At 44.7% G+C, this 26,647-nt stretch overlaps 1 protein-coding gene across 1 annotated transcript; it reads right to left on the bottom strand.

Moving 5' to 3' along the window:
• LOC147115617 (alpha-2-HS-glycoprotein-like) lies at positions 1-24,810 on the bottom strand. Its single transcript, XM_085990038.1, has 7 exons — positions 24,399-24,810; positions 21,708-21,818; positions 14,722-14,806; positions 8,737-8,888; positions 6,766-6,879; positions 2,069-2,155; positions 1-748 (listed from the first exon to the last, which is right to left on the bottom strand). The coding sequence occupies exons 1-7, from the start codon at positions 24,630-24,632 to the stop codon at positions 452-454; spliced, it is 1,080 nt and encodes a 359-aa protein (XP_085846164.1). The 5' UTR covers positions 24,633-24,810; the 3' UTR covers positions 1-451.
• Between the last annotated feature and the right edge of the window lie 1,837 nt (positions 24,811-26,647).

Genomic DNA, 26,647 nt, shown 5'->3' with positions numbered 1-26,647 from the left:
TGGGTTACAGCACATTTTATTTGAAGCAATCTTTTGGAAAAAATGCCTATATATACACATACAAATACCAGCGAACATTCTGTCCCTAAAGATTATTATAATTCATATTTAGATAGGTTTTTATGAAAACCAAATTTTGTTATATGTTAATACTTGCTACTTATTTCAGATTATTTTTCATGTTGAAATTTGTGGCTATGGACAGATTGAATACACAAATTCAGAGCAATTCTTCAACATCATTTCCAGGGCAAAGAATCTACCACAAGCAGTGAAATTTTTCAGCATTTTCTGTTGACTTGTTAGCAGTTGATGGAGAGAGGTTGGAGCAGGTTTCCCATTTGGATGGAAAATTGTGAGCAGCTTGTGCCCAAATTTGCAATAAGTGCTTCTGCCCTGCCAAGTTCCAAGCACTGAAGATTGCCCCATCCTTTCTCTCTCTGTTATTTGTTCAGTGTGTTTTCAGAACGTATCTGGGTTGACCTGGGCAGGTGAGTGGGTGTGGAGGGAGATTTGGGAAACTGCGACGATGAATAGTTGGGCGTCTGAAAGGTTTACGTTGGCTGTGCATTTGTCGTTCCTCTGATGATTCTGATGAAGACGAGTCTTTCTTCCTTGACCATTTTATCTTCCGATATTTGGATTTGGAAATAGATCTCTTGCGTTTGGGTTTAAGTATCTGCTCTTTATCTGAATAGTTGTCCTCATGAGGCTCCAGTTGCCCACTTAGTCTTCTGGCTGTCACTCCCTGCAGTAACATTGAAAATCAGCTCAGTGACTTTCAAAATGGTCAGTCACCTCAGGAATTTCTTTTGCAATATGCAATCATAAGGTGACTAGTCACGGTTGTCTCATTTTTGCTGATGTTGTTCTCAGTAATTATTTTGTGACTGCTTTCTGTTCTAATTCAGCCTAGCATTTTATTTAAAAAGCTAATAATAATTCACTCATAATTTCTTCCCACCCAAATCGTTCTCTTTCCCACTCTATGAACTATATATTTTGAGAGCGTAGAATAGCCACATGGCAGAAGGGTCACCTCTTCTGCCAAATGCAAAAGTGAATGGGGGCAGGGGGAGGGGCAGGAGGGTGGTGGGCTAGGGTCAGAGATAATGGTTTGAAGCTCTGATGTTTTCTTTGCTGGTGAGGTCAATTAATTATTAATCTAAATAACTAAAGCCTGCAGATCATAAGGCACACAAGTAAGAAGAAAAAAAATTAACTACTTTGAAAAACAGGGTAGAAATTTGTCTACCCATTTTCAGCACCACGCAGCCTTTGTGCGCTTCAAACAAGAGGCCCGAGGCTAGCCTGAAATTGGGCCCCGGGCCTCATTAACATTTTACCTAAGCTGTTAGTGTCTGTCGCACCTTCACAGGCAGCCCGCATATTGCAAATGTTGGGCTGTTTGCCTTGCTGACAGCGTCCCGAAGGTAAGTCCCAGGAGGTGGGGAAGGAGGGGGTTGGAGTGGGCAACAGGGGGGCACGATCATGGTGATTGTGGAGTCAGGGGGGCCACTGAAAAATTCTGAGTAGTGCAGGCCTGACACCTGCTCCCTTCATCGTCAACTCATTTTACAGAGGGGTCCTTCAACAGTTCCCTAATTTACTTGTGCCTGATTTTAGGCGTCTGCAGGCATTGAATGGGCAAGTGACACTGCCCCCCAAAACTGGTCCATTTTGGTCCTATTTTCATCTGGTAAATGGGCACAGCGAGGGCCAATTTCTACCCCATAGTGTTACAGGAGAAATTTCTGGACACCCTACTAAAAAAGTTGAACAGTTCAGTCCAAAACCAGATGTGTTTTGATATCTACATGGTAAGGGTAACGGGACAGAAAACATTGGAGGACAGCATTAAGAGGAAGTCAGTCACACAGACTTTAAAAAAAGGATGATACTCTCATAACATGAAAGGGAGCACAGCCAGAGGCAAACTATAGAATGGAAGAAGGAACCACAGGAAAGCTGTGAAACAGAGAATGAGCTGATAATGAACTGAGTCCCGGACTTTCCTGAGGACTGAATGAACAAAAAGAGAGATGCAGACAAAGTTCATTGCACCTACCTTTGTTGCATAAATCTCGCAGGTCACCTCAATCACATCATCATCAGGACTCGCAGCATCGAAAGATGTCGTACAGAAACCCAAATGCTTCAAAGGAAGAAAAATGGTGATGAATTTTATAAATGAATCATCATGGATTATAAATTTATTGCAATTGTCCATTTTATTAGATTCAGTACTGTATATTTATCAAGGCGGCCATTAAATATACAGGGCTTTTTGACTTCCTGATCTGAATGATGCTGTTGGGAAGAGGCAGCAAGTTAAGGGTAAAGATCACCACATATGGAGATAGAGAGGAAAGAACTTTGATAGGGAGTCACCTTGGTTCACCTCACGCATCTGCTACAGGCACTTACAGAGCATCAATGGCAGAGACCTTGAATTAGTACACCAGCCTGCCCTCTCAGTCAGGAAAGAAAAGAGGGAAAAAAAGGGAAAATAAAGTAACGTAATTTTTATAAATTATAAAAGGTTTGCTGAGGATCAGAAGAAAATTGAAATATTTGTGCAAAATGTAAATTGCTCTTTTACTTCCAATCTCTGAAACAAAACATCACACAATTAACTGATACAATTATCTTAGCAGAGAAGGTGACAAGAGAGAGAAGTACCTTCAGTGTAATGCTCTTAGCCACTTCAGATAGAGTCCAAGTCAAAGGCTCCATTGCAGAGATACTGGGGTAGAAAACCGTCTGAGCCCATTTTCGGGCCAAGAATCGGCGCTGCGCTGGCAACACAGATGCCAACTGGGAGGCCTGGAGCCAGCCTGAAATTGGGCCTCAGGCCTCATTTCAATAAATATGGGGAGCTTCCGGTGCCTGTCACACCTCCACAGGCAGTTCATCCCATTTCAGCAGAGGAATATCAGGCCATTTGTCTTGCTGGCAGTGGCCCTCAGGTATGTCCTGGAGAGTGGAAGGAGTGGGGTGGGGCGGGGGGGGGGCAGGAGGGGGGGGTTGGAGAGGACGGTGGGAGGTGGACCGATCGCAGGTTGACAATGACCCTTGGGGGTGCTGTGGAGCCGAGATGAACAACTTCTGCTGCTTTCTTGATGGCGCCCACTTGCTAGGCCACATCGCTACCAGGAAAACCTAAGCAGAGCATGGCCCGACAACTGCACCGCTCGGCACAGCCCAATTTCTCAAAGGGAAGCTAAAACAGGCAGCAGGCCTTTCATTAGCATATGCAAGGTGCCGAATCCCTGTTTTAACCAGCCACCATGGACGCCTGAAAATCATTCGAGGCCAATAAGGTGTTGAACATTTTTCAGGCGTCTATGGGGTGCAGGGCATAGTCCTGCAAAACTGGTCATTTGTGACCCCATTTCCCTTTTGGAAAACGGGCACAACAATTTCTACCCCCATACTTAGTGGAAGCATACATGCTCTGCTGACATTAGGTAAAGTGATACCCGAGTACTCCATCTGGCAGAGTCCATTCAGTATTGCACAATCTGCCCAAGTGTACACTGCTTGGGAGTGACAATTTTTAATTTAAAACATTTTACACTGGATATTTCTGTCATAAGGGTTATGGGGATTGGGCGGGAAAGTGGAGTTTAGGTCAAAGATCAGCCATGATCTTATTGATTGGCGGAGCAGGCTCGAGGGGCCTATTCCTGCTCCTATTTCTTATGTTCTTATTATCAAAGTATTCAGGCAAGAGTACAGAAATGCTAATGATTTTAATAGGATGTGAACAGTTTTTTTTTGAAAAGCTGTGAATAAGTAAAAAGTGCAGGTCATCTTAGTCAGAAAGGTGTTAGAAAGATAAAATGGGGCGTAAAATCATTCCAAAATAGAAAGGAACAGAGTAGAACGTGAATGGAAGCAACAAGCAAGAAAATGGAGGAGAGCGTTAAGCTCAGGAGTTGGTTAAGTCAACGTGCAGGCGAAAATGCCACAAAGTGTCCAGGAGGAGGATGAGACACAGTTCCTGAGATTTGCAATTACATTTTTTGGGGGTAAATCTGTACTCCTGTTCATTACCGATTGTTCTTCTCTCCCCTCTTTGTTTTACTCAGCCTTATAAGAGTTCTGACAGGGCCATAGAAGTTTACAGCACAGCAGGCCATCATGTCAGTGCTGTTTATCCACTCTTCCCCTTAAAAGATGTAGTGGTTTCTGTCTCAATTATTCCCTGTTAAAAAGCATTCCATACTCCAAAAACCCTCTGTGTAAAGAAATTTCTCCTCAATCCCTCAGTAACTATTTTAAATGTATGTCAACTTGTTGATGAATGGTCATATTCCAGAACATAACCTGTTTCTTCTGTTTTCAGATATTGATGGATGTGTTATATATTCCTGGCTTTTTTCTATTATTATTTCCAATCTCCAGCATTTGCAATTTTTCCTTTTGATTTCTGCTGCTAAAAACATCAATGTTATGGAAAGGCTCCCTCTACTGGTAAGGAACTGGTACTGTAGGACTTAACATAGAAACATAGAAGATAGGAGCAGGAGTAGGCCATTCGGCCCCTCGAACCTGTTCCGCCATTTAATGAGATCATGGCTGATCATCCAAATTCAGTACCCTGTCCATGCTTTCTCTCCATATTGCTTGATCCCTTTAGCCTTAAGAAATATATCTAACTCCTTCTTGAATATATTTAATGAATTGGCCTCAACTGCCCTGTGTGGCAGAGAATTCCACAGGTTCACCACTCTCTGGGTGAAGAAATTCCTCCTCATCTCAGTCCTAAATGGCTTACCCTTTATCCTTAGACTGTGACCCCCTGGTTCTGGATTCCCCCGCCATCAGGAACATCCTTCCTGCATCTAGTCTGTCTAGTCCTGTTAGAATTTTATATGTTTCAATGAGATCCCCTCTCATTCTTCTAAACTCCAGCGAGTATAAGCCCAATCGACCCAATCTCTCCTCATACGTCATTCCTGCCATCCCAGGTATCAGTCTGGTGAATTTTTGCTGCACTCCCTCCATGGCAAGAACACCCTTCCTCGGATAAGACGACCAAAACTGCACACAATACTCAAGGTGTGGTCTCACCAAGGCCCTGTACAACTGTAGCAAGACATCCTTGCTCCTGTACTCGAATCCTCTCGCTATGAAGGCCAACATACCATTTGCCTTCTTAACCGCCTGCTGCACCTGCATGCTTACCTTCAGCGACTGGTGCACAAGGACACCCAGGTCTCGTTGCACTTCCCCTTTTCCCAATCTTAAATTGATTCCACCAATCCCATTGACACAGGAGTTCTCTCATTCGTCTGCCGTAACATTGGTGCAAGAGCTGCAGAAACCACCGGGATAACGGCGGAAATGGATGGAAAATCCCTGTCGAAATTCATCACTTTACGTCTATTTTCTGCAGTTCCACATGCACACGAGAGAAAATAAGGGGATCCTGGATCCCAGGCTTGTAAAACTTTACACTGATAAATTATGTGTACCAGGAAGTTAAATATACAAAAAGCCAAATAATGAATTATAGCACAACCTCAAAAATAAAAGCTACATGTCCCAAAGCAGTAATCAATAGGCCCCTCCAACATCCTCCAAAGCTCAATTCTTAGTCAAAGGAAATCCTGTTCAGCTCCCACCAGAAACCCTATGCGTCCAGTGCCAATTCCACTTGCATCCCTGGCTGCTCACTCAGACGGACCCTGAAGTTGCACAGCCTCTGGATCCTTGTTGACCCTAAGCCGAGCTCCAAAACCTCACATCAGGTCCAACCTTACTACTACTTACTTCCACCTCCAGAGCATTGCCCAGCAACATCCCTATCTGCTCTTACCTGAAACATTCATCCACACCATCGTCATCTGAAGGCTTGGTTATTCAATGCTCATCTCACCAGCTCCACCCGACAGAAACTCCACCTCCTCCACTACCCACATCCTAACCCATGGAAATTCCCATACACCTATCATCCCTGACCTTCCCAAACTCTGTTGGCTCTCTGCTTCCCAGTGCATTGGTTTCAAAATCCATGTTCTCATCTTCAAATCCCTCAATAGTCTTGCTTCACCCTTCCTCCCCAGCGCTCTTCAGCCTTGCATCCCAGTGCATAACATCCATTTTTCTAATCCTGGTTTGCTGTAGTCCTTCAGCTCCACTCTCACAGACACATCCTTCAGCTACAGTGACTCTGCACTCTGGATTCTCTTCCTAAACCTTTTCATGTTTCTATATCACTCATCAACTTAAAAAAAACATTAAAACTTACCACTGGATGTGTTTTCTTCAGTCACACCCCCTAACTTCCCTTCTATTCCTGTTAGACCTGGTTAAAGTCACTTTGAGAAATTTTGCTATGTGAATAGCACTACATAAATGTAAATCATTGTTGTATTATTATGAATGGATTGGACAGGGTAGATGTGGAGAGAATGTTTCCACTTGTGGGAAAATCCAAAACTAAGGGCCATAAATACAAGATAGTTACTAATAAATCCAACAGGGAATAAGGAGAAATTTCTTTACTCAGAGAGTGGTTAGAATGTGGAACTCACTACCACAGGAAGTGGTTGAGGCAAATAGCTCAGATGCTTTAAAAAGGAAACTAGATGAGTACATGAGAGAAAAGGAAATAGAAAGATATGCTGAAAGGCTGAGATGAGGTAGATGGAATGGGAGGAGACTAGCACAGAGTAGTTGGGCCGAATAGCCTGTTTCTGTGCTATATATTCTATGTAATTCTCTCTGTAAAGCTGTTGGTCAAACAATACTTACTGCAAATTCATGGGGTTTTGGAGCACAGGCTGAAAGTACTACTGTGAAGTCATCTTTGAAGCAATTAGTTTCCTGGATAATGAATTCCACTAATATCCTCTGGCTTGGTACAGACTGAAAAACACAAGAAGTTGTTTTTTATCTAATGGTATATTGTCTATCCTCTCCTCTTCAATGCTACCCCAAAGTTTCTGAAAGCCCAGCCAAGAGTAGCAAACTCAATCCCTGAGGGAAACCAATGGCAATTGTAACCCAAGACAGGGATATTGCTTAATGCGGTATTGTTAACACTTTACCTGCAGAAATTTATGGGGCTGATTTGGTGTGACCACTTCCATCAGGCAGAAGGCATGCTCACCAATCGGAGAGGGCAGGAAATCCGGCAGCTCTTCCGCGGTGCCGAGATGATTGTGGTAAGTAAAACAGGGGGTGGGGTGGTTGAGCAAGTACCAATGGGCAGTGCATGTCCAGCGCAGTATACACTCCAATAATTGGTACTTTAAAAATTGCATTGGAGTCCTATTGATGTCAGAGGACCCCGATTTGCATGGGTTAATGAGGGGCCTGCCTGTTTCCGGCAGGTGCCTGAGTCACCCACTTCAAGGCCCTCACCGAACTACCGCAAGATCGGTGCAGTAAGTGCCCTCACCGCTATTTTCATCCTATTACCATACCATTCCTGTCCGGCTGTGAAGATGAAAATCAACCCCTATTTTCCTATAAATGACTAATCAGTCAGCATGATACTGTTTTAGTGTAATTTTCAGTATATTTTGAACATTGTCATAATTTTGCTAAAAGGTGTCTTCACTGAAGCATTGCAATGCCACTACATATAAAGCAATCATTCCCTCCACTGCAAAAAAGACTGGGACATATCAGATTTGTCACAAAATTTCAAAATATGTGGGTTGAATTTCCTGGGGGTTTCTCTAAAGCGTCTACTGTAAATTCGACATAAAATCTGCAAATATAGTGTTTATGCTGGTTCTCCACGGATTACCTGGATCTTCTGGATGATCGGGGACCTCCTGTGGAAATTGAATCCTCTACGTTTCTACTGAATCACTCAAGTTAAAACAGAAGTTCAACCATGAGGCTAGTGAGACTGGTCTCTAGTCATTCTGGGGGTTGAGTTCAGGGGGTGTTTAAAGATGCAACATCTCCTAATATTGATCCAAGTGGGCTTTAATGCAGTGTATTGCTCCATCGTAACACTACGCTATTGGTTCCCAGGGAAAGTTACTGACTCAGGAATATGATTTATCAAAATCTTCCATCACCTCCACTGGCCCAGGAGGACAGCCTTCTGGATATCACAGATACCAAAGATAAACAAAACACTGCAACAAAGCTTGGGGCCATAAATAGAAGACAGTTTGTAATAAATCCAATGGGGAAATAAGGAGAAATTTCTTTACTCAGAGAGTGGTTAGAATGTGGAACTCGCTACCACAGGAAGTGGTTGAGGCAATTAGCTTAGATGCTTTCAACAGCAAACTAGACGAGTACATGAGAGTAAAGGGAATAGAAATATATGCTGGAAGGCTGAGATAAGGTAGATGGGATGAGAGGAGTCTCGTGTGGAATATAAACACCAGCACAGACTAGCTGGTCTGAATGGCCTGTTTCTGTGCTGTATATTATATGTCATTCTATGTAAAGGCAGCAAGATGTAATTCCCATTTATAGCAGAATTAAACTGTCATAATGGGCTGAATAATGAGGAATGGCTTACCTCTATTCTAAATAGCAAATGGCAGTAACGCCTTGTGAACCTCAAGTACCGCCATCTAAAAATTTGGCATTGTTGCATTGAAGTCCCAAAGCTGATTAATGACAAATTACACACAGCTTTCTTTAAAGTAATTCTGAATTCCCTTGCAAAGTGAATAGGGACATGTCAGTTTAAGAACTTGTAGATAATTAGGCTTTCTCTGCTACACCGCTTAATTATGGAAAGAGACTTACCCTTGTTAAAGCCTTTGTGATATTAAAAAGGGTAAAATAATTGGTATCATTGCTCTCGCTGTTATATTTTTGAATAGCAATGTTAACAGCACGATCCACATCTCTGCTGTTTAATGCTGTTGTGTACAAGCATCCTTGGCATGGATTTTCCACTGAAATAAAAACACAAAAACCTGTTCACAGTGCACGTCATGTTTAAAGCTGAGACGGGTAAAAAAAAAGGTCCTGTGCAACAAGAGTTTTTTTTTTAAAACATCCTGTGGCCAAAAATCCTCAGACAAATCCCTGGTGGAAGTGGAAAAGACTCATCAAAGCCCAAAATTCAGGCACGAGTTAAAATGCCAGGTCTCTGCCCCAAAGACTGCAGCCTTCTGATTTTCTCAGGGGCATGAATCTTTCAGAGTTTCCTCCAGCCTAATTATGGCCCCTGACATCAGAGGAGGCGGGGCGTAGGGGAGAGAATTCCGACATCAGGAACTTCCTTGGCCCAAGGGTCTATAGCACCTAACCAGCCAGTATAGAGGTCACTTCAGTAGTGGAAGTGGAGCTCACATGATGGCTCAGGTCTGGCCTGGACCCACATAAAAGGACTGGCAGCATGAGTAATATTGGAAAGCAATGGAATTTTTTTCAGAGGATGGCCAAAGAATGCCCTGCCAGCACTGCTTTTCCTACTACCCTCCCCACAGTGGGCACTCAAGATGTATCCATACTGGTGCGGGCTCATGCCAATAGTATTCAAATTGAGTGATCTCTGCTCCTGACACCAGATCGCATTTTTGAGGATTTTCGGGGCCAGAGTGTTTGACAAATCTTTTTGAATAGAATTGTGTGTCATGTATTACAATCTACCTTGTCATGTTTTTTTTTCAAAACAAACAAATGTTTGCAAGACACTTTAAAAGCAACTTTGTGCTCGGAGCTTGAACCTACAAAATCCATTACATTTCAGATCCTTCCAGCTGACAGAGCAAATTTCAATCTAGTCAGTCTGGTCTGGTTTGCAAATCAGGTCCCAAAGGTGAAAGTCGGGGTTTTAATGGCTCATACTTCACTCTCTTGGGATTTTGACATGATTTGAACCTCTTTAATTAGTCTAGTGTCCTGTAATTCACTGAGAGGTGTCTATCTTAAATTACATGTGATAATTGTAATGATATCAGCAAATAGTGATGTTATTTGCCTGTTCGATTATGATGCCTACCAGCATGATTGCATGTATTGATTGCTTGTGCCTGACCAGCAGAGGTCATGTGACCGAGACAAGCAAGGCAGTCTAGTTTAGTTTCAGTTTCGTTCTAGATGCAGACTAGCAGGGTGTCTCCTGAAATGCTGTATAAAGAGTTGAACAGACTTTAGATTAAAACTCATTCTCTTTCATTAATGTCTCGTCTTTGAACCCACAAAGAAATCAATACATGGTGTCAGAAGTGGCTGAAAGAGATGAAGAGAAAAATTCTGAAGTTAAATCAGCTCTCCACAGATTAGCAAGCCAAAAGAGAACATCGTTGATTACCATTAGAGAATAGCTAACGAAGTGAAAAATGGAAGGTTTACTCCCACCGGCGACGCTTCAGTTGACAGGTAATGTGGCTGAAAATTGGAGAAGGTTCAAACAACGTGTGGGGTTGTATTTATCAGCAATCGGAGCTGACGAGAAAAGTAATAAAAGGAAATCGTCACTGTTCTTACATGTCGTGGGTGATGAAGCGGTGGAGGTGTATAATAACTTCACATTCGCTGTTAATGGAGACAAAATGAAGCTAGATAAAATAATGGAACAGTTTGAGGCCTACTGCATACCTAAACATAACGTGACGTTTGAGAGGCACAGATTTTTCACATGTGTACAGAAAATGGGTGATACTATTGATCAGTATGTGACTGAACTGAGAAACAGAAGCAAATCGTGTGAATTTGGGGGACTGACAGACTCGCTGATAAAAGACAGACTGGTGTGTGGTATTCCAGATAATGGTCTAAGGGAAAGACTGCTAAGAGAGCAAGATCTAGACCTGGGAAAAGCCATAGCACTGTGTAGGGCTACAGAGACTGTGAAGTTGCAGGCAAAGGAGCTGTTCAGTGACAGTAGCTGCAATGTGGATGCAGTGAGAAAGAACGGATACAAACCGTTTAACAAAAAGAGCGCCAATGTGAAAAAAGAGGCGTGGCCAGCGAACGAAAATGAAAGGGGCAATCGAAAGTCATGTAGTCGATGCGGTACACAGCATCCACCAAGAAAGTGTCCAGCATATGGTAAAACATGCAATAGTTGCAACAAGAACAACCATTATGCCCGTTGCTGTAAGAACCAAGCACAACAAAGCAAGGTCCATGCAGTAGATGAAAGCGACATAGAGGAGTTCAATGTAGATGTTGTGTCTGAAAACAAAAAAGAAGAAAGAGACTGGATGTTGACACTAAAAGTGAATGACATACACATTCCATTTAAATTGGATACTGGAGCATAAGTTAATGTGATATCAGAGACTGATTTTAAGAAAAGTAGACCCAGACCAAAGATACATGGAATAAAAGTGAAAGTGACAGGATACTCAGGTACTGATATACCAGTGAAAGGAAGATACATTGTCAAAGTAACACACAAGGACAGAGAGCACACGCTAGCATTAATCGTGGTGCCAAAGGATGTGCAAGCCATACTAGGTTTAAAAGCCTGTGAGAGACTGAACCTGGTAAAGAGAGTTCTCGTTGTGGAAAGTGAAGGAGAGACAGTCTATGATGAACTCATGAAAGAGTACAATGACCTATTTAAGGGTCTAAGCTGCATTCCAGGAGAACACACGATCAGAGTAGATAAAAGTATGACACCGGTCATACATCCATGCAGAAAAGTTCCGTTTGCTCTTCAAAAGCAACTGAAGGCAGAGTTGGACAGGATGGGAAGCCTGAACGTGATTCAGAAGATAGATGAGCCAACTGAGTGGGTGAGTTCCCTCGTCGTAGTGGACAAAAAGAATGGAAAGCTCAGAATTTGCCTGGATCCAAGAGATCTAAACAGAGCAATAAAGAGAGAGCACTTCAAGCTTCCTACACGTGAGGAAATCATGGCACAGTTTGCAAATGCAAAATATTTCAGCAAGTTAGATGCATCATCAGGATTTTGGCAGATGAAGCTGGACGAAGCAAGTTCAAGACTGTGCACGTTCAACAGTCCATTTGGCAGATACAGATTCCTAAGGTTACCATTTGGCATTGCCTCAGCTCCTGAAGTGTATCACAAGACTATCCATATGATCTATGAGCACCTGGAGGGAGTTGATACATCAATGGATGACATCATAGTATGGGGAAGCACGAGAACTGAGCATGATGAGAGACTGAAAAAAGTGCTGGAAGCAACAAGGAAAACAAACCTGAAGCTGAATAGAGAGAAATGCCAGCTCGGGGTGACAGAACTGACATTCGTGGGAGATATCCTTAGCAGTGAGGGCATCAGACCAGATCCCAGAAAGGTGCCCGCCATTGAGAATATGCCAAAGCCACAATGCAAAAAGGACGTGCAGAGGTTTAATGGAATGATCAACTACATGGGGAAATTCATATCCAACCTCTCAGAAAAGATGGCGCCACTGAGAAGACTAACTGAAAAGAACATAGAATGGGAATGGAATCATGAGCATGAGAAGTCATGGAGTGATCTAAAGAAACTGCTCACAGAGGAACCAGTTCTGAGGTTTTATGACCCAGCGAGACCCATCAAGATATCATCAGATGCATCACAGAGTGGGCTCGGTGCTGTTCTTCTGCAACAATATGACTACTGGCAACCTATTGCATATGCATCGCGCTCAATGACAGACGCGGAGACGCGATATGCTCAAATAGAAAAGGAGCTGCTCAGCATCACATACGCCTGTGAAAGATTTCACCAGTTTGTGGCAGGACAAGCAATCAGTGTAGAGACTGACCATAAGCCCTTGATTGCATTGTTCCAAAAGCCACTAAATAGCTGTCCGCTTAGAATACAAAGAATGATGATCAGGCTGCATGCTATACACTGAATGTTGCGTACACACCGGGTAAGCTGATGTATACAGCAGACACGTTGTCCAGAGCTGTAGACCCAAGTGAGCCCGCAAACACCACAATGGATGACAAAGTGAACGCCTACGTGGACATGATCACAAGTGCACTGCCCATAGCAGATGCAAAAATGGAGCTCATAAAGACTGAGACAAACAAAGATGAAACAATGAGACGACTGAGAAAAAGCATCTTGGATGGATGCCCCAACATGAAGCAAGACTGCTCACCTGATATAGCAGAGTACTGGAACTGCAGGGCGGAACTATCAGTGGTCGAAGACATCATCTACAAAGGAAGTAAAATAGTTATCCCAAAGAGTCTGAGAAGAGAGATGCTAAAAAAGATCCATGGAGGACATCTGGGAATCGAAAAGTGTAAGAAAAGAGCACGAGAGGTGATGTACTGGCCACGAATCAACCAAGATGTGACAAATGAGGTGTCAAACTGCACAGTATGCCTGAAATATCGAGCAAGCAATCTGGTAGAACCACTAAAGCCACACCCAGCACCAGACAGACCTTACCAGAAGGTAGGCGCTGACCTATTTGTATGTCAAGGGAAGGACTATCTTGTAGTCACAGACTATTACTCCCTGTATCCAGAGGTTTGTAGACTGCACACCACCACTGCAGATGCTGTGATAACATGTATGAAAGCCATATTCTCCAGACATGGCGTGGCAAGCGAGGTCTTCACAGACAACGGACCTCAGTTTTACAATGCAAGTTTCCGACACTTTGCCAAAGAGTGGGACTTTGTCCACACAACGTCAAGTCCTCACTTTCCACAGTCCAATGGACTAGTGGAAAAATCGGTCCAGACAGTGAAAAGACTGATGTACAAGGCAAAAGACAGTGGAACTGACTTCTACCAGAGCATGCTTGTATACCGCACAACGCCGCTCGAGTGTGGTATGTCACCAGCCCAACTCCTGATGGGACGTCGGCTAAGGTCAAACCTACCCATCCCAGAGAACCTCCTGAAAACAAAAGAGGGGGAGAAAGTGAGGAAGTTCAAAGAACAACAGAAAGAAAAGCAAAAGTACTACTATGACAGAGGAACACAAAACCTGCCTGAACGCCACACTGGTGACCAAGTAAGGTTCAAAGACAAAACAAACACATGGACTCAGAAGGGAACTGTCCTGAGTGAAGTTCAACCAAGATCATACACCATTCAGACAGATGAGGGTGCTGCTCTGAGAAGAAATCGTCGAGATCTTCTCATGGGACCAGCCACAGCAGGTCAAGAGACTGATACTGTTGAACAACCTGATCACACAGCTGAGAACCAATCATCTGAGGCAACAACTCAGATTCAAGGACAATCAATCAGAAAATCCTCAAGACACGTGAAGCCTCCTGAGAGACTCATTGAGCAAATTTAAGGACTATTGTTATAGAAGGAAGTAATGTTATCTTATTCTTTCTTCAAGTTCTAGCGTAGTTACATATTTCATGTGAACACACAAAGCAAGGTTAAAAAACCTTGATCATGATAATGATAATGTAAGTTCATTAAGTGTTACAGTTAAAATGCAGATTAATACAAAGAAAACATGTTGTTAGTTAAAAGTAAAATACTTTTGTTTTAAGAAAAGGAGATGTAATGATATCAGCAAATAGTGATGTTATTTGCCTGTTCGATTATGATGCCTACCAGCATGATTGCATGTATTGATTGCTTGTGGCTGACCAGCAGAGGTCATGTGACTGAGACAAGCAAGGCAGTCTAGTTTAGTTTCAGTTTCGTTCTAGATGCAGACTAGCAGGGTGTCTCCTAAAATGCTGTATAAAGAGTTAAACAGACTTTAGATTAAAACTCATTCTCTTTCATAAATGTCTCATCTTTGAATGTCCTGTAATTCACTGAGAGGTGTCTATCTTAAATTACATGTGATAATAGCATATTATTCCTATCATAAAGATATTATACCTGGGTATTCAGAACACTGATAATCCTTCACATTCTGGAAACCTTTTGAGATACGAATGATGATTTTACATTCACCAAATGCTTTCTAATGAAAGTACATAAAGCATAATATTTGATTAGTGTCAGTACTGTCAAACAAATTATCTGCCAGATTGTATCATAATTGGGCTGATAATCATAAATCTGGAGTGACTAGACTGATCTAAACTCAGCCTTGATAACCATTCCATATATATGTCAATAACCATCCCGTTTAACCTCTACTCCCCACACTGTAACAACCAATTGCAATAATCCCATCACATTCAATGCAATTACCAGTTCGATAACCCCAACACTTATACTATAACAACCACTCCAATAACCTTCACATCTATGCTACAGCAACCAGTCCGATAACCTTCACACCAACACTACAATAACATGTCCAATAGCCCTCACATCTACACTAGACCAAAAGGCAATTGGACATGTACCTGAAGAGGACTAATTTACAAGGTTATGGGGAAACAGCTGGGGTGTGGGTCTAATTTGAACAGCTCTTTCAAAGAGCTGGCACATGCAAGATGGGCCCAATGGGCTCCTTTTGTGCTGTAGGATTCTGTGGGCTAAAAGTTTGTGTGTTTTATGCCACCCGTTACCGGCAAACTTTTGCGAAAAAAACAGCAGCCACTGCCCTTCCGCCAGCCGGAGGCGGGTCCTGTGGAGTCCGCCATTTTCCGAGGGCCGGAAATGCTGCCAGTAAAAGCTATGGCCCTGCGAATGTAAATTAGGGAGAGGGTGATGTCAGTCAGCGTGCAAAGGCAACTTAACGTCACCGCAGCGAACTTGGACCTTAGCATTGAATTCAGCATTGGGTCCTAAGCTCGCTCTGAAAACCCAGCGTTCAGTAGGCTGACAGAGGCGCTGTCAGCACCTCTTAAAGGGACACACACATCTTTCAGGTAAGTTTGCATTTAAGCTTTTGGACTGGATTCTTCTGCTTTTAATGAAGAGTGGCTTGCTGCAATACATATTAACAGTTTTTAAGTGTGCAGCAAGTACTGCTGGATGCTTGCAAGGCTCTGGATGGTAAAGGAAGGCCTCTGAGAAGACAGAAAATGCTGGAAATACTCAGCAGGTTGGCAGCATCCGTGGAGAGAGAAACAGAGTTTGCGTCTCAGGTCGAGATGCTGCCTGACCTGCTGAGTATTTCCAGTATTTTATGCTTTTATTTTAGATTTACCGCATCCGCTCGCAGAGGAAAGAGGAAGATTCAGAAGAGGAGGAAGCAGAACAGGAGGAAGCAGAAGGAAGGATGCAACCCAGACAGCCCCTTTCTGGCCGGGATGTCCAGGATGGAATCATCCACCCGCGGTACCAGTGACCACAACCCCAATTCCCCTTTCAATATATGTCACATGCTGACCATGACAGCGTCCTCTTGGCTACAATGCTGAAATAAAAGCCACAACAAAGCAAACATTCCAATCCAACTTTATACATCTATCCATCCAATATGACATCAAGAAATCAACTCATCACCCTTATGCATTTCTTTAGTGATTGTCTTGTGTGTGTCTTTGCTGAGGGAGATGGCTTATCAGGGGAAGGCAGCAGCAGCCAACTTCCTGGCATCATGGGTGGTTCTGCTGCACAGGATGGAAGGAAAAAGACTGGGAGAGCTATAGTGATAGGGGATTCTATTGTAAGGGGAATAGATAGGCGTTTCTGCGGCCGCAAACGAGACTCCAGGATGGTATGTTGCCTGCCTGGCGCAAGGGTCAAGGATGTCTCGGGGCGGCTGCAGGGCATTCTGGAGGGGGAGGGTGAACAACCAGTTGTCGTGGTGCATATAGGTACCAACGATATAGGTAGAAAATGGGATGAGGTCCTAAAAGCTGAATATAGGGAGTTAGGAGGTAAATTAAAAAATAGGACCTCAAAGGTAGTAATCTCAGGATTGCTACCAGTGCCATGTGCTAGTCAGAGTAGAAATAGAAGGATATTTCAGATGAATATGTGGCGAGAGGAATGGTGCAAGGGGGAGGGATTCAAATTCCTGGGACATTGGAACCAGTTCTGGGGGAGGTGGGACCAGTACAAACTGGATTGTTTGCACCTGGGTGGGACTGGGACCGATATCCTAGGGGGAGTGTTTGCTAGTGCTGTTGGGGAGGGTTTAAACTAAAATGGCAGGGGGTTGGGAACCTGTGCAGGGAGACAGAGGAAAGGGAAGCAAGGATAGAAACAAAAGACAGGAAGGAGAAAAGCAAAAATGGAAGGCAGAGAAATCAAGGGTGTAAATCAAACAGGGCTATAGTAAATAATAATTCTAAAAGGACTAAGAGTGTTAAAAAAACAAGCCAGAAGGCTTTGTGTCTTAATGCGAGGAGCATTCGTAATAAGGTGGATGAATTAGCTGTGCAAATAGATGTAAACGGATATGATGTAATTGGAATTACGGAGACATGGCTCCAGGGTGACCAAGGCTGGGAACTTAACATCCAGGGGTATTCAATATTCAGGAAGGACAGGCAAAAAGGAAGAGGAGGTGAGGTAGCATTGCTGGTTAAAGAGGAGATTAACACAATAGTAAGGAAGGATATTAGCTCTGATGATGTGGAATCTGTATGGGTAGAGCTGAGAAATACCAAGGGGCAGAAAATGTTAGTGGGAGTTGTATACAGACCCCAAAACAGTAATGCTGAGGTTGGGGATGGCATTAAATGGGAAATTAGAGATACGTGCAATAAGGGCACAGCAGTTATCATGGGTGACTTTAATCTACATATAGATTGGGCTAACCAAATTAGTAACAATGCTGTGGAGGAGGAATTCCTAGAGTGTATACGAGATGATTTCCTGGACCAATATGTCAAGGAACCAACTAGAGATCAGGTCATCTTAGACTGGGTATTATGTAATGAGAAAGGATTAATTAGCAATGTTGTTGTGCGAGGCCCCTTGGGGAGAAGCGATGATAATATGATAGAATTCTTCATTAAGATGGAGAATGAAGCAGTTGACTCAGAGACTAGGGTCTGAATTTAAATAAAGGAAACTATGATGGTATGAGGCGTGAGTTGGCTAGGATGGATTGGGGAACATTACTTAAAGGGTTGACGGTGGATAGGCAACGACAAACATTTAAAGGTCGCACGGACGAACTACAGAATTTGTTCATCCCTGTTTGGCATAAAAATAAAACAAAAAAGGTGATGCAACCGTGGCTAACAAGGGAAATTAGGGATAGCATAAGATCCAAGGAGAGGACATATAAATTGGCCAGGAACAGCAGCAAAACTGAGGATTGGGAGCAGTTTAGGATTCAGCAAAGGAGGACAAAGGGATTAATTAAGAGGGGGAAAATAGAATATGAGAGTAAGCTTGCAGGGAACATAAAAACTGACTTTAAAAGCTTCTATAGATATATGAAGAGAAAAAGATTGGTGAAGTCAAGCGTAGGTCCCTTGCAGTCAGAATCAGGGGAATTTATAATGGGGAACAAAGAAATAGCAGACTAATTAAATACATACTTTGGTTCTGTCTTCACAAAGGAGGACACAAAGGCCTAGAAATTGAGTGGGCTTTGCGCCCATTTTGCGGCGCTAGAGGTCATTGCGCTGGACTTACAGCCAGTTCAGAAATTCCCTGGGGCCCTACCATCGGCGGTAGACCGGTTGCTCTGCGCCGGCACCGATGACGTCATCGGTGTGCGCAGCGTCCCGGTTGCCGTGGTGACGGGCCCCAGTGCCGAAATTGAGTTGCGGCCGCCTCGCCCGTGGCAGCCGCAACTAAGACTCTGGCAACCGAGTCTTATAGGAGTTTGCGCCGGCGCATTAAGGTCGCGCGGCGGCCGGCCGCTTTCCCGCCGGCCGCCTGCCCGCACCTCCCTCCCCGGACTCCTCCACACCCCCCGCGGAACAGATGCTTCTGGGCTGCGAGCCCGGCACTTCCCCGAGGTGCCGGGCTCATTTTTGTGAAGATTTTACCGGCCAGCGGGCGGGTGCAGGCAGCTCCTCCTTAACTGAAGGAGGAGGCCTGCACTTCCCGAGCCTGCCGCACCGCATCGGGCGCCGCAGCGCCGGAATAGCACCGCAATGCGGCAGGTAGCGCCCATTTTCAGGCGCAAACACCCTTCAGTAGCGCCGGCAGCCGTTTGGGCGCGGCGCTACTGAATTTTTGGCGCGCGCAGGGGGACTTAGCGCCGGCGCTAACTTTCCGGCGCTAAAGCCCTGGCGCGGCGCCAACTGAATTTCTAGGCCAAATAACCTTCCAGAGATTTCAGGGAACATAGGGTCTAATGAGAGGGAGGAATTGAATGAAATCAGTATTTGTAGGGAAATGGTGTTAGGGAAATTGATGGGATGGAAGGCCGATAAATCCCCAGGGCCTGATAATCTACATCCTAGAGTACTTAAGGAAGTGGCCCTAGAAATAGTAGATGCAGTGCTGGTCATCTCCCAAAATTCTATAGACTCTGGAATAGTTCCCATGGATTGCAGGATAGCTAATGTAACCCCACTATTTAAAAAAGGTGGTAGAGAGAAAACAGGGAATTATAGACCGGTAAGCCTGACATCGGTAGTGGGGAAAATGTTAGAGTCCATTATAAAAGATGTAATAGCAGAGCACTTGGAAAACAGTGACAGGATCAGACAAAGTCAACATGGATTTACAAAAGGTAAATTGTGCTTGGCTAATCTACTGGAATGTTTTGAGGATGTAACTGGTAGAATAGATAAGGGAGAACCACTGGGTGTGGTGTATTTGGGCTTTCAGAAGGCTTTCGATAAGGTCCCGCATAAGAGATTGGCGTGCAAAGTTAAAGCACATGGGACTGGGGGTAAGGTACAGACTTGGATAGAGAACTGGTTGGCAGACAGGAAGCAAAGAGTTGGAATAAACGAGTCTTTTTCCGAGTTGCAGGCAGTGACTAGTGGGGTACTGCAGGGATCGGTGCTAGCACCGTCTCCTCCAAGGGGGTGAGATGAAGCTAAGAATGGGAGTTGTGCCTTGTGTTTGGTACAGATTGTTGGTAGGTGAGTGATTGGTGGGGGTGGGGGTGGGGGGGGAGTCATGCATTTAGAAGTGTGTGAGGCTAATGGTGCAGTTGGTAGGAGACGGCTTTTGAAGATGCATTCACTGACCTTGACCACCGGTCTGAAGTCATGAAGCTTCTTTGGGCACTGGAACCAGGTGGTGGGGGCAACACTGCTGGCATTGTTGACCCCCTGCACAAAGCTAGAGTTCTGCATGCGAGACCCTGGGTGCCCCTTCCCTGGCTTACTGAGCCATTTATTTTCCCATTTTTTTAGGCGCAGCAGGCAATTCAACTTTAAAAGCTGAGGACTCCCATTTGGGAATTCTTTTTAATGTTAATTTTTTTTGCAGAAGGCAGTTGATCTGTAAATGCTAAAAACTGCATATTTTGGCATGATTTTTATTTTTCTCATTTCAGAAGGCAGTTCCCCTTTAAGAGACCGAACTGCTTTCTGAAATGACAGCCTTGCTTTAAGAAAAGGCTATTCTTGCTACAATAACGCTACAGCCATGCTACATTGTGGCCTCCTGCTGGGACGAATGCCATCAGAACAGCGTTGCAAGTAAGTTTAGCGCTGAGCTAATATTAATTAGCCACCAGCGCCAATTTATTGGTCACGCCAGCGCCACCATTTTCGATGGCCTTCAACACCGGCCCGCGGTGGCACTGGCAGGTCTTTAACGAGATCCAGTTTCTTGGCCCATGAGTCTGCAAAGAGATATAGACAGGTTAAGTGAATGGGCAAGCAGGTGGCAGATGGAATATAATGTAGGGAAATGTGAGGTTATTCACTTTGGTAGGAAGAATAGAAAAACAGAATATTTTTAAATGGTGAGAAACTATTAAATGTTGGTGTTCAGAGGGATTTGGGTGTCCTTGTACACAAAACACCGAAAGTTAACATACAGGTACAGCAAGCAATTAGAAAGGCAAATGGTTGTTGGCCTTTATTGCAAGGGGGTTGGAGTACAAGAGTAAGGAAATATTGCTGCAATTATACAGGGCTTTAGTGAGACCACACCTGGAGTACTGTGCACAGTTTTGGTCTCCGTACCTAAGGAAGGATATACTTGCCTTGGAGGCGGTGCAACGAAGGTTCACCAGACTGATTCTTGGGATGAGAGGGCTGTCCTATGAGGAGAGATTGAGTAGAATGGGCCTATACTCTCTGGAGTTTAGAAGAATGAGAGGTGATTTCATTGAAACATATAAGATTCTGAGAGGACTTGACAGGGTAGCTGCTGAGAGGTTGTTTCTCCTGGCTGGAGAGTCTAGAACTAGGGGGCATAGTCTCAATATAAGGGGTCGGCCATTTAGGACTGATACGAGAAGAAATTTCTTCACTCAGAGTTGTGAATCTTTGGAATTCTCTACCCAGAGGGCTGTGGATGTTCAGTCGTTGAGTATATTCAAGGCTGAGATCAATAGATTTTTGAATACTAAGTGAATCGAGGGATATGGGAATCAGGCAGGAAAGTGGAGTTGAGGTCGAAGATCAGCCATGATCTTATTGAATGGCGGAGCAGGCTCGAGGGGCTGTACGGCCTACTCCTGCTCCTATTTCTTATGTTCTTATGTTCTTAACCCTCACATCCACACCACAACAACCAGTCCAATAAATTTTATATTAAACTACAACAACTAGCCAAATAACCCTTACATCGACACTGTGTCAAGCAGCCCTTAACTCTTACATTTACAAAGTAAAGAGAAAAAACTATAAATACTGTAATTCAATAAAATGCAGGAAATACACAGTAGGTCACTCAGCATCTATAAAGAAAAAAGACAGATTATTGACATTCTGTATATCCCTTCATCAGAACTGATGATAGAGGTAACCTTTATATCTACAGCTGTTAAACAAAAATAATAACCAGCCTGATTTCGAGAGAACTTTGAAATTATTAATATTCAGTAAGAATCTGAGAGAAGAGAATATAATTAATCAGCTCTTTACCATTAAGTGAAATGGTCGGATTTCACATCTTTTCAGTGGTTTATGGCTCCTGACATGACAACTGGTTTCAAAAACCTCAAACTCCAAATAATAGATGATCTCGTATTGCTCCTGAAATCATTTAAGAAACTGAAATAAATTAACCGCATCAGAGCTTTTGATGTTCACTTTCCTTATTATTAGTTACGTTGCTGTGGTACATTCTGGTTCATATTTAAGGTATCAGCCTTGGCTCGGCGGTAGCATGCTTGACTCTGAGTCAGAAGGTTGTGGGCTCAAGTCCCACTCCAGAAACTTGAGCACATATGCTAGGCTGATACTTCAGTGCTTTTCTGAGGAAATGCTGCACTGTCAGAGGTGCCATCTTTCAGATGAAACATTAAACCAAGGCCCTACCTGCCCTCTCAGGTGGACACAAAAGATCCCTTGACACTATTCGAAGAAGAGCAGGAGAGTTCTCCCTGGCGTCCTGGTGAATATTTATCCCTCAACCAACATCACTAAAACCGATTACCTGGCCATTTATCTTCCCGCAGGGCATTGAAACTATGCAGTCAACCATGGAGCAAGTGACTAGTTCTACAAACAATGCTGTGTGGCCCACAGCAATGGGCTCTGGTGGCGGCCCTGACAGCTTCGATGGGAGTGCTGCCATCTTGGCTCCGGGTTCGAGCATTTCCTCTGGCTTTTAAAGCATGAAGGAGAGTGTGGATAGGGGCTTCAAGAATGTCACATTGCTCCTGCTCGGAGCAGTGGGAGCGCTGAGGCTCAGCCCCATGGGACGCCTGCTTCCCCTGCCCGTCTCTCAGCCGGTGCCCTGGCTGGTTCCCGCTGACACTGAGATGCAGCAGTCTGCAGCCCGGCCCGGCCCTCTGCAGCCAGAGATCCGTGAGGTCACCCACCACGGCCATCTCAAGTGCCCTCAGTGAAAGTTCAGCAGCTTTCCACCTCCAAAGCTGTAGCCACAGGGGCACCACCTCATAAGAGCCCCAGAACAAGGAAAAGAGCACAGAGGCAGGCACTAGGGATTTGCACAAGGGTGATTTTTAGCTCGGTTCTTAATTTTTGGAATTATGAAATTAAGACTGATAAAGCATCGTGATATTTTTGGCTTTTTCTTAGCTATTGGTCTTAACATTCGTAGAATATACAGCACAGAACATAGAAAATACAGCACAGAACAGGTCATTCGGCTCAACTAGCCTGTGCTGGTGTTTATACTCCATACGAATCTATTCGTAGTAGAGTGAAATACCCAAGAAGGTGCACACTTTGAGGGCATTCATATGGGTGTAAGGAGCTTGGTGAGATTGTAGGAGGGACTGTTGGTGCATTGGGGAGGGGAGGGATTCTTCAACTAAACTTATCCTTGATTATTTGCTGCCACACAGCTCTGGCCGCTGATGGGATTGATGACGCTTGCAGTTCATAGGCCTCCTCATCTTCCTGCTGATCTTCCTGCTCCTTCTTCTCCACTTCTTCCTCCCAGGTGTCTCTAAGGGATTTCCCCCATGTTACAGAGAACAGAGCATGCCGCAGATGACAATGAATCTGGAGGCTCTGTTGGGGCTGTACACAAAACACCTCCAACCCTGTCCAGAAAACAGAACCGCTGCTTCAAAAGACTGATGGCTTGTTCTATCAGAGCTCTAATGGAGCCATGGCTGATTGTCGTGCTCCTCAGCATCTGTGCTCAGGTTTCTGACAGGAGTCATGAGTCAGGGGAAATCCCTTGTCCCTGAGCAGCCAACCTGACACCTGACGGTCTGGGTGGAAGAGAGGAGGTATTGAGGACTGGCACAGGTTAAGAGCACCATGTCAACTGCCAGAAAACTGGCCATGGAATTGCATAATGCAGTACCTGTCATCGCACACGAGCTGGACATTCAAGGAGTGGAATCGCTTCCATTTCACGTATGTCCCTGGCTCTTCACACGGAGTACACAAGACAATATGTGTGCAGTCAATGATACCTTGTACCCAAGGGAAGGCTACTATCCCAGTGAAGCCTGCAGCTCTTTGCTGCTGAAAGTGGAGAATGGGATCAATTGGTTCCTCTTGGAGTAAAGCACTTCCATCACATCTCTGATGCAGCAGTGGACGGAAAACTGTATGATGCCGCTTATATCACCTGTTGCAGCTTGAAATGACCCTGTGACGTAGAGATTAAGGGGCACCGTCACCTAGACAGCCACAGGCAACGCTGCCCACGCTCTGATGTGGGGCTCCAGTTGGCGCTGCAACAGGTGACACAGCTCAGTGCCAGCGTCCCTCATGAAGTGGAGGGACCTCGCACACTGCTCCTCAGTTAGGTTCAGGTAAGAAAAGCGATTCCTAACACAATTGTGTTTTCATCCAGTCAGTAGTTGATTGACGTAAGTTTCAAACACAAGGTCCTACTCTCTCTGTGGTAACTTTCAAAACATTGCTAGCCCTGCTCCAAGTTACATTCCCATTAGGATTTTGGAAAGTTACTGGAACTTAGATCACTTCAAATATGAAGCATGTAAAATCAGTCAGTGAGGCAGAGGAGAACAGCAAAAGTTTTGTGAACAACTCACACTTTTACAGGAATCAAAATCCAAATGTGCTTCCACACCCTCATAACACAGGTCGTGCAAAAACATCTGAGCAAGATTTCCATAACTATAGATTTATTACCTCCCTTCCTTGTGTAACTCTTCAACTCACCTGTTTTTCCTGGGCATTGTTGATCCTATTCAGACTGTACTTGTATCCCTGTCTTCGAACATCATTGATGTAATGAACTGCAAGGTCAGCAGCATTCACCGCTCCCACTGCATCACAAGGAATTGCAGAAAAAGTGACAACTCGGTGATAAGCAAGACCGTGCGAGTTAAAGAGCTGAATGCAGGTCACCAATATGACTAAATGATTCGTGATGCTTAAGGACTGGAGCAGCATAGTCGCACATTCAATTCCAAGAAAACAAAATATGCAGGATAGAAAATTACACGGGTAGAATTTATAATATTCCTTACAGCATTTTGTAGCTTAGCCTGGGACAGTAGAAACTAATTTCACATATAACTGAAAGCCTGCAGTAAATGCAGATAATGGTCTAGACCTTTCTAAAAAAAAAAGGTGTGTTTGACTTTGCAAAGGTTCAATCGGTGCAATAAAATCCATTTTACTTTTTGATTCCAGGAGTGATTGTGAAATCCAGCTGAATCTGGCCCCAGATAAAGGTCATTCGAGAAAATGCTGTTGTTGACAATTCTTGCAGAGTCTGGAGATGATATGCTAGGACAGGCATATAGATAATGGAGAGTAATTGTTCTGTGCAAGCCTGCATAATACTGTCATATTAGTGACTTTTGGAGTGGTAATTGCAGGGTATCCAAGTACATTTATTGCCTAAAGTGCTATACACAATTTTACTTTTAACACTTCTTGATTTATAGTGAGACTTAAGCCATCGAACAAAATATTAGATTTAATCATGAAAATGAAACAATTTAACTGGGAATAAACTGATTGACCTTTGCTAACGAGTTAGATTTTCCACTGGGGCTCCCAGTTTCTGCAACAGAATACTTTCTGTGTGTGGTGGCGGGGGCGGGGGGGCGGTGGAGGAAGGCAGTAAGATTTTGTACTTTTTGGGTTGCAAAAACAATCAATTTGTGGGGGAGTGGGGTTGGGGGGTGGGAACGGGAATGAATAATTTAGTTTTGATGAGGATGCATTTACATTGCAGATACCAGCCTGAGACACAATGGGAGCCGTTCGGGTTTCAGCCGAGCAGTGCCCTTCTTACATTGCATGACTGACACTTGAATGGTTTGAAGAGAGAAAAAAGAAACGATTACATCCATGCACAGAGCTCCTGTCCCAACTGTTACATTTTAAATGTGCAGACATGTTGTGTAGCAGCAACAGTTCCGTTCCATGAAGAAACCCTGTGCAATGACAGTAAACACTGGGGTAGATCGTGACTTTGTGCGATAGTGTAAAATGGGTGATGGTGAATCGGCAGCCCGTTTTACATCTCTCCTGAGTTTTATTTCCATTGACGTCCCATTGACTTTTTGGGGGAATTTTAACCCCCCCCCAAAAAAAATGAGTGGTTTGAGGTCAGCTGGGAGGTTAAAGAGTGGGGGTTTCAGCAACCAACCCACTCCCAGGAGGCAGGTCATCCGTTTAACTATTATAATGAGGCTCCGTGCCTCATGGTGATCCACCATTTCAAATTTAACTCTGGCTGGCCAGGTTTCCCAGGCCTCAGGGAGCCCGCCAGCTAAAGGGAAGTGAGGACTGCTGGATCTAGGAGGTAAGTGCCTTTCCACTTGCCTGCTGGATCCAGCGTCACTGCCTCGCCAAACTCCCACACTCGAACACCACCAACCCTTCCGATCTCCCCCCGAGGCCTCCGATCTGCCACCCACGGGGCCTCCGACCTCCCCACGAGGCCTCGGACACCCCCCACTCTACCCCACCCACGATGCGTCCGATCTCTGATCAATCCCCCCTCTGGCTTTCGATCCTCGACCCCCGGCCTCCAATCCCACCCCGGCCCCCGATCCCTCCTGCAGCCTTCCGACCTCCCCACTCCAGCCCTGATCCTCCTCCGGCCCCCGCCTTTGGGCCCAATTCTCCTCCAACCTCCCCCCCTCCAATCCCCCCTCCGGCCTTCCAACCTCCCTCTCCAGCACCGATCCTCCTCCAGCCTCCCCCCTCCAGCACCAATCTTCCTCTGGCCTCCCCCCTCCAGCACCAATCCTCCTCTGGCCTCCCCCCTCCAGCACCAATCCTCCTCTGGCCTCCCCCCTCCAGCACCAATCCTCCTCCGGCCTCCACCCTCCAGCACAAATCCTCCTCTGGCCTCCCCCCTCCAGCACCAATCCTCCTCCGGCCTCCCCTCTGCAGCACTGATCCTCCTCCGGCCTCCAGCCCCGATCCCCCTCCAGCCTCCCCCCTCC

This window comes from Somniosus microcephalus, chromosome 6 (assembly GCF_052327205.1).
Source record: "Somniosus microcephalus isolate GS21.2 chromosome 6, FLI_Smic_1.0, whole genome shotgun sequence".
Taxonomy (NCBI): domain Eukaryota; kingdom Metazoa; phylum Chordata; class Chondrichthyes; order Squaliformes; family Somniosidae; genus Somniosus; species Somniosus microcephalus.
Note: the sequence above shows the minus strand (reverse complement) of the source record. Positions and strands in the feature narration are given on the sequence as shown.

Coding starts and splice junctions, on each gene's coding strand:
- LOC147115617 (XM_085990038.1), bottom strand. CDS start 24,632: ATGCTGCTCCAGTCCTTAAGCATCACGAATCATTTAGTCATATTGGTG. Junction 6,880..8,736: donor TCACAAAGGCTTTAACAAGG/GTAAGTCTCTTT, acceptor TGTGTTTTTCAG/TCTGTACCAAGCCAGAGGAT. Junction 2,156..6,765: donor CAAAACCCCATGAATTTGCA/GTAAGTATTGTT, acceptor CTTCCTTTGAAG/CATTTGGGTTTCTGTACGAC.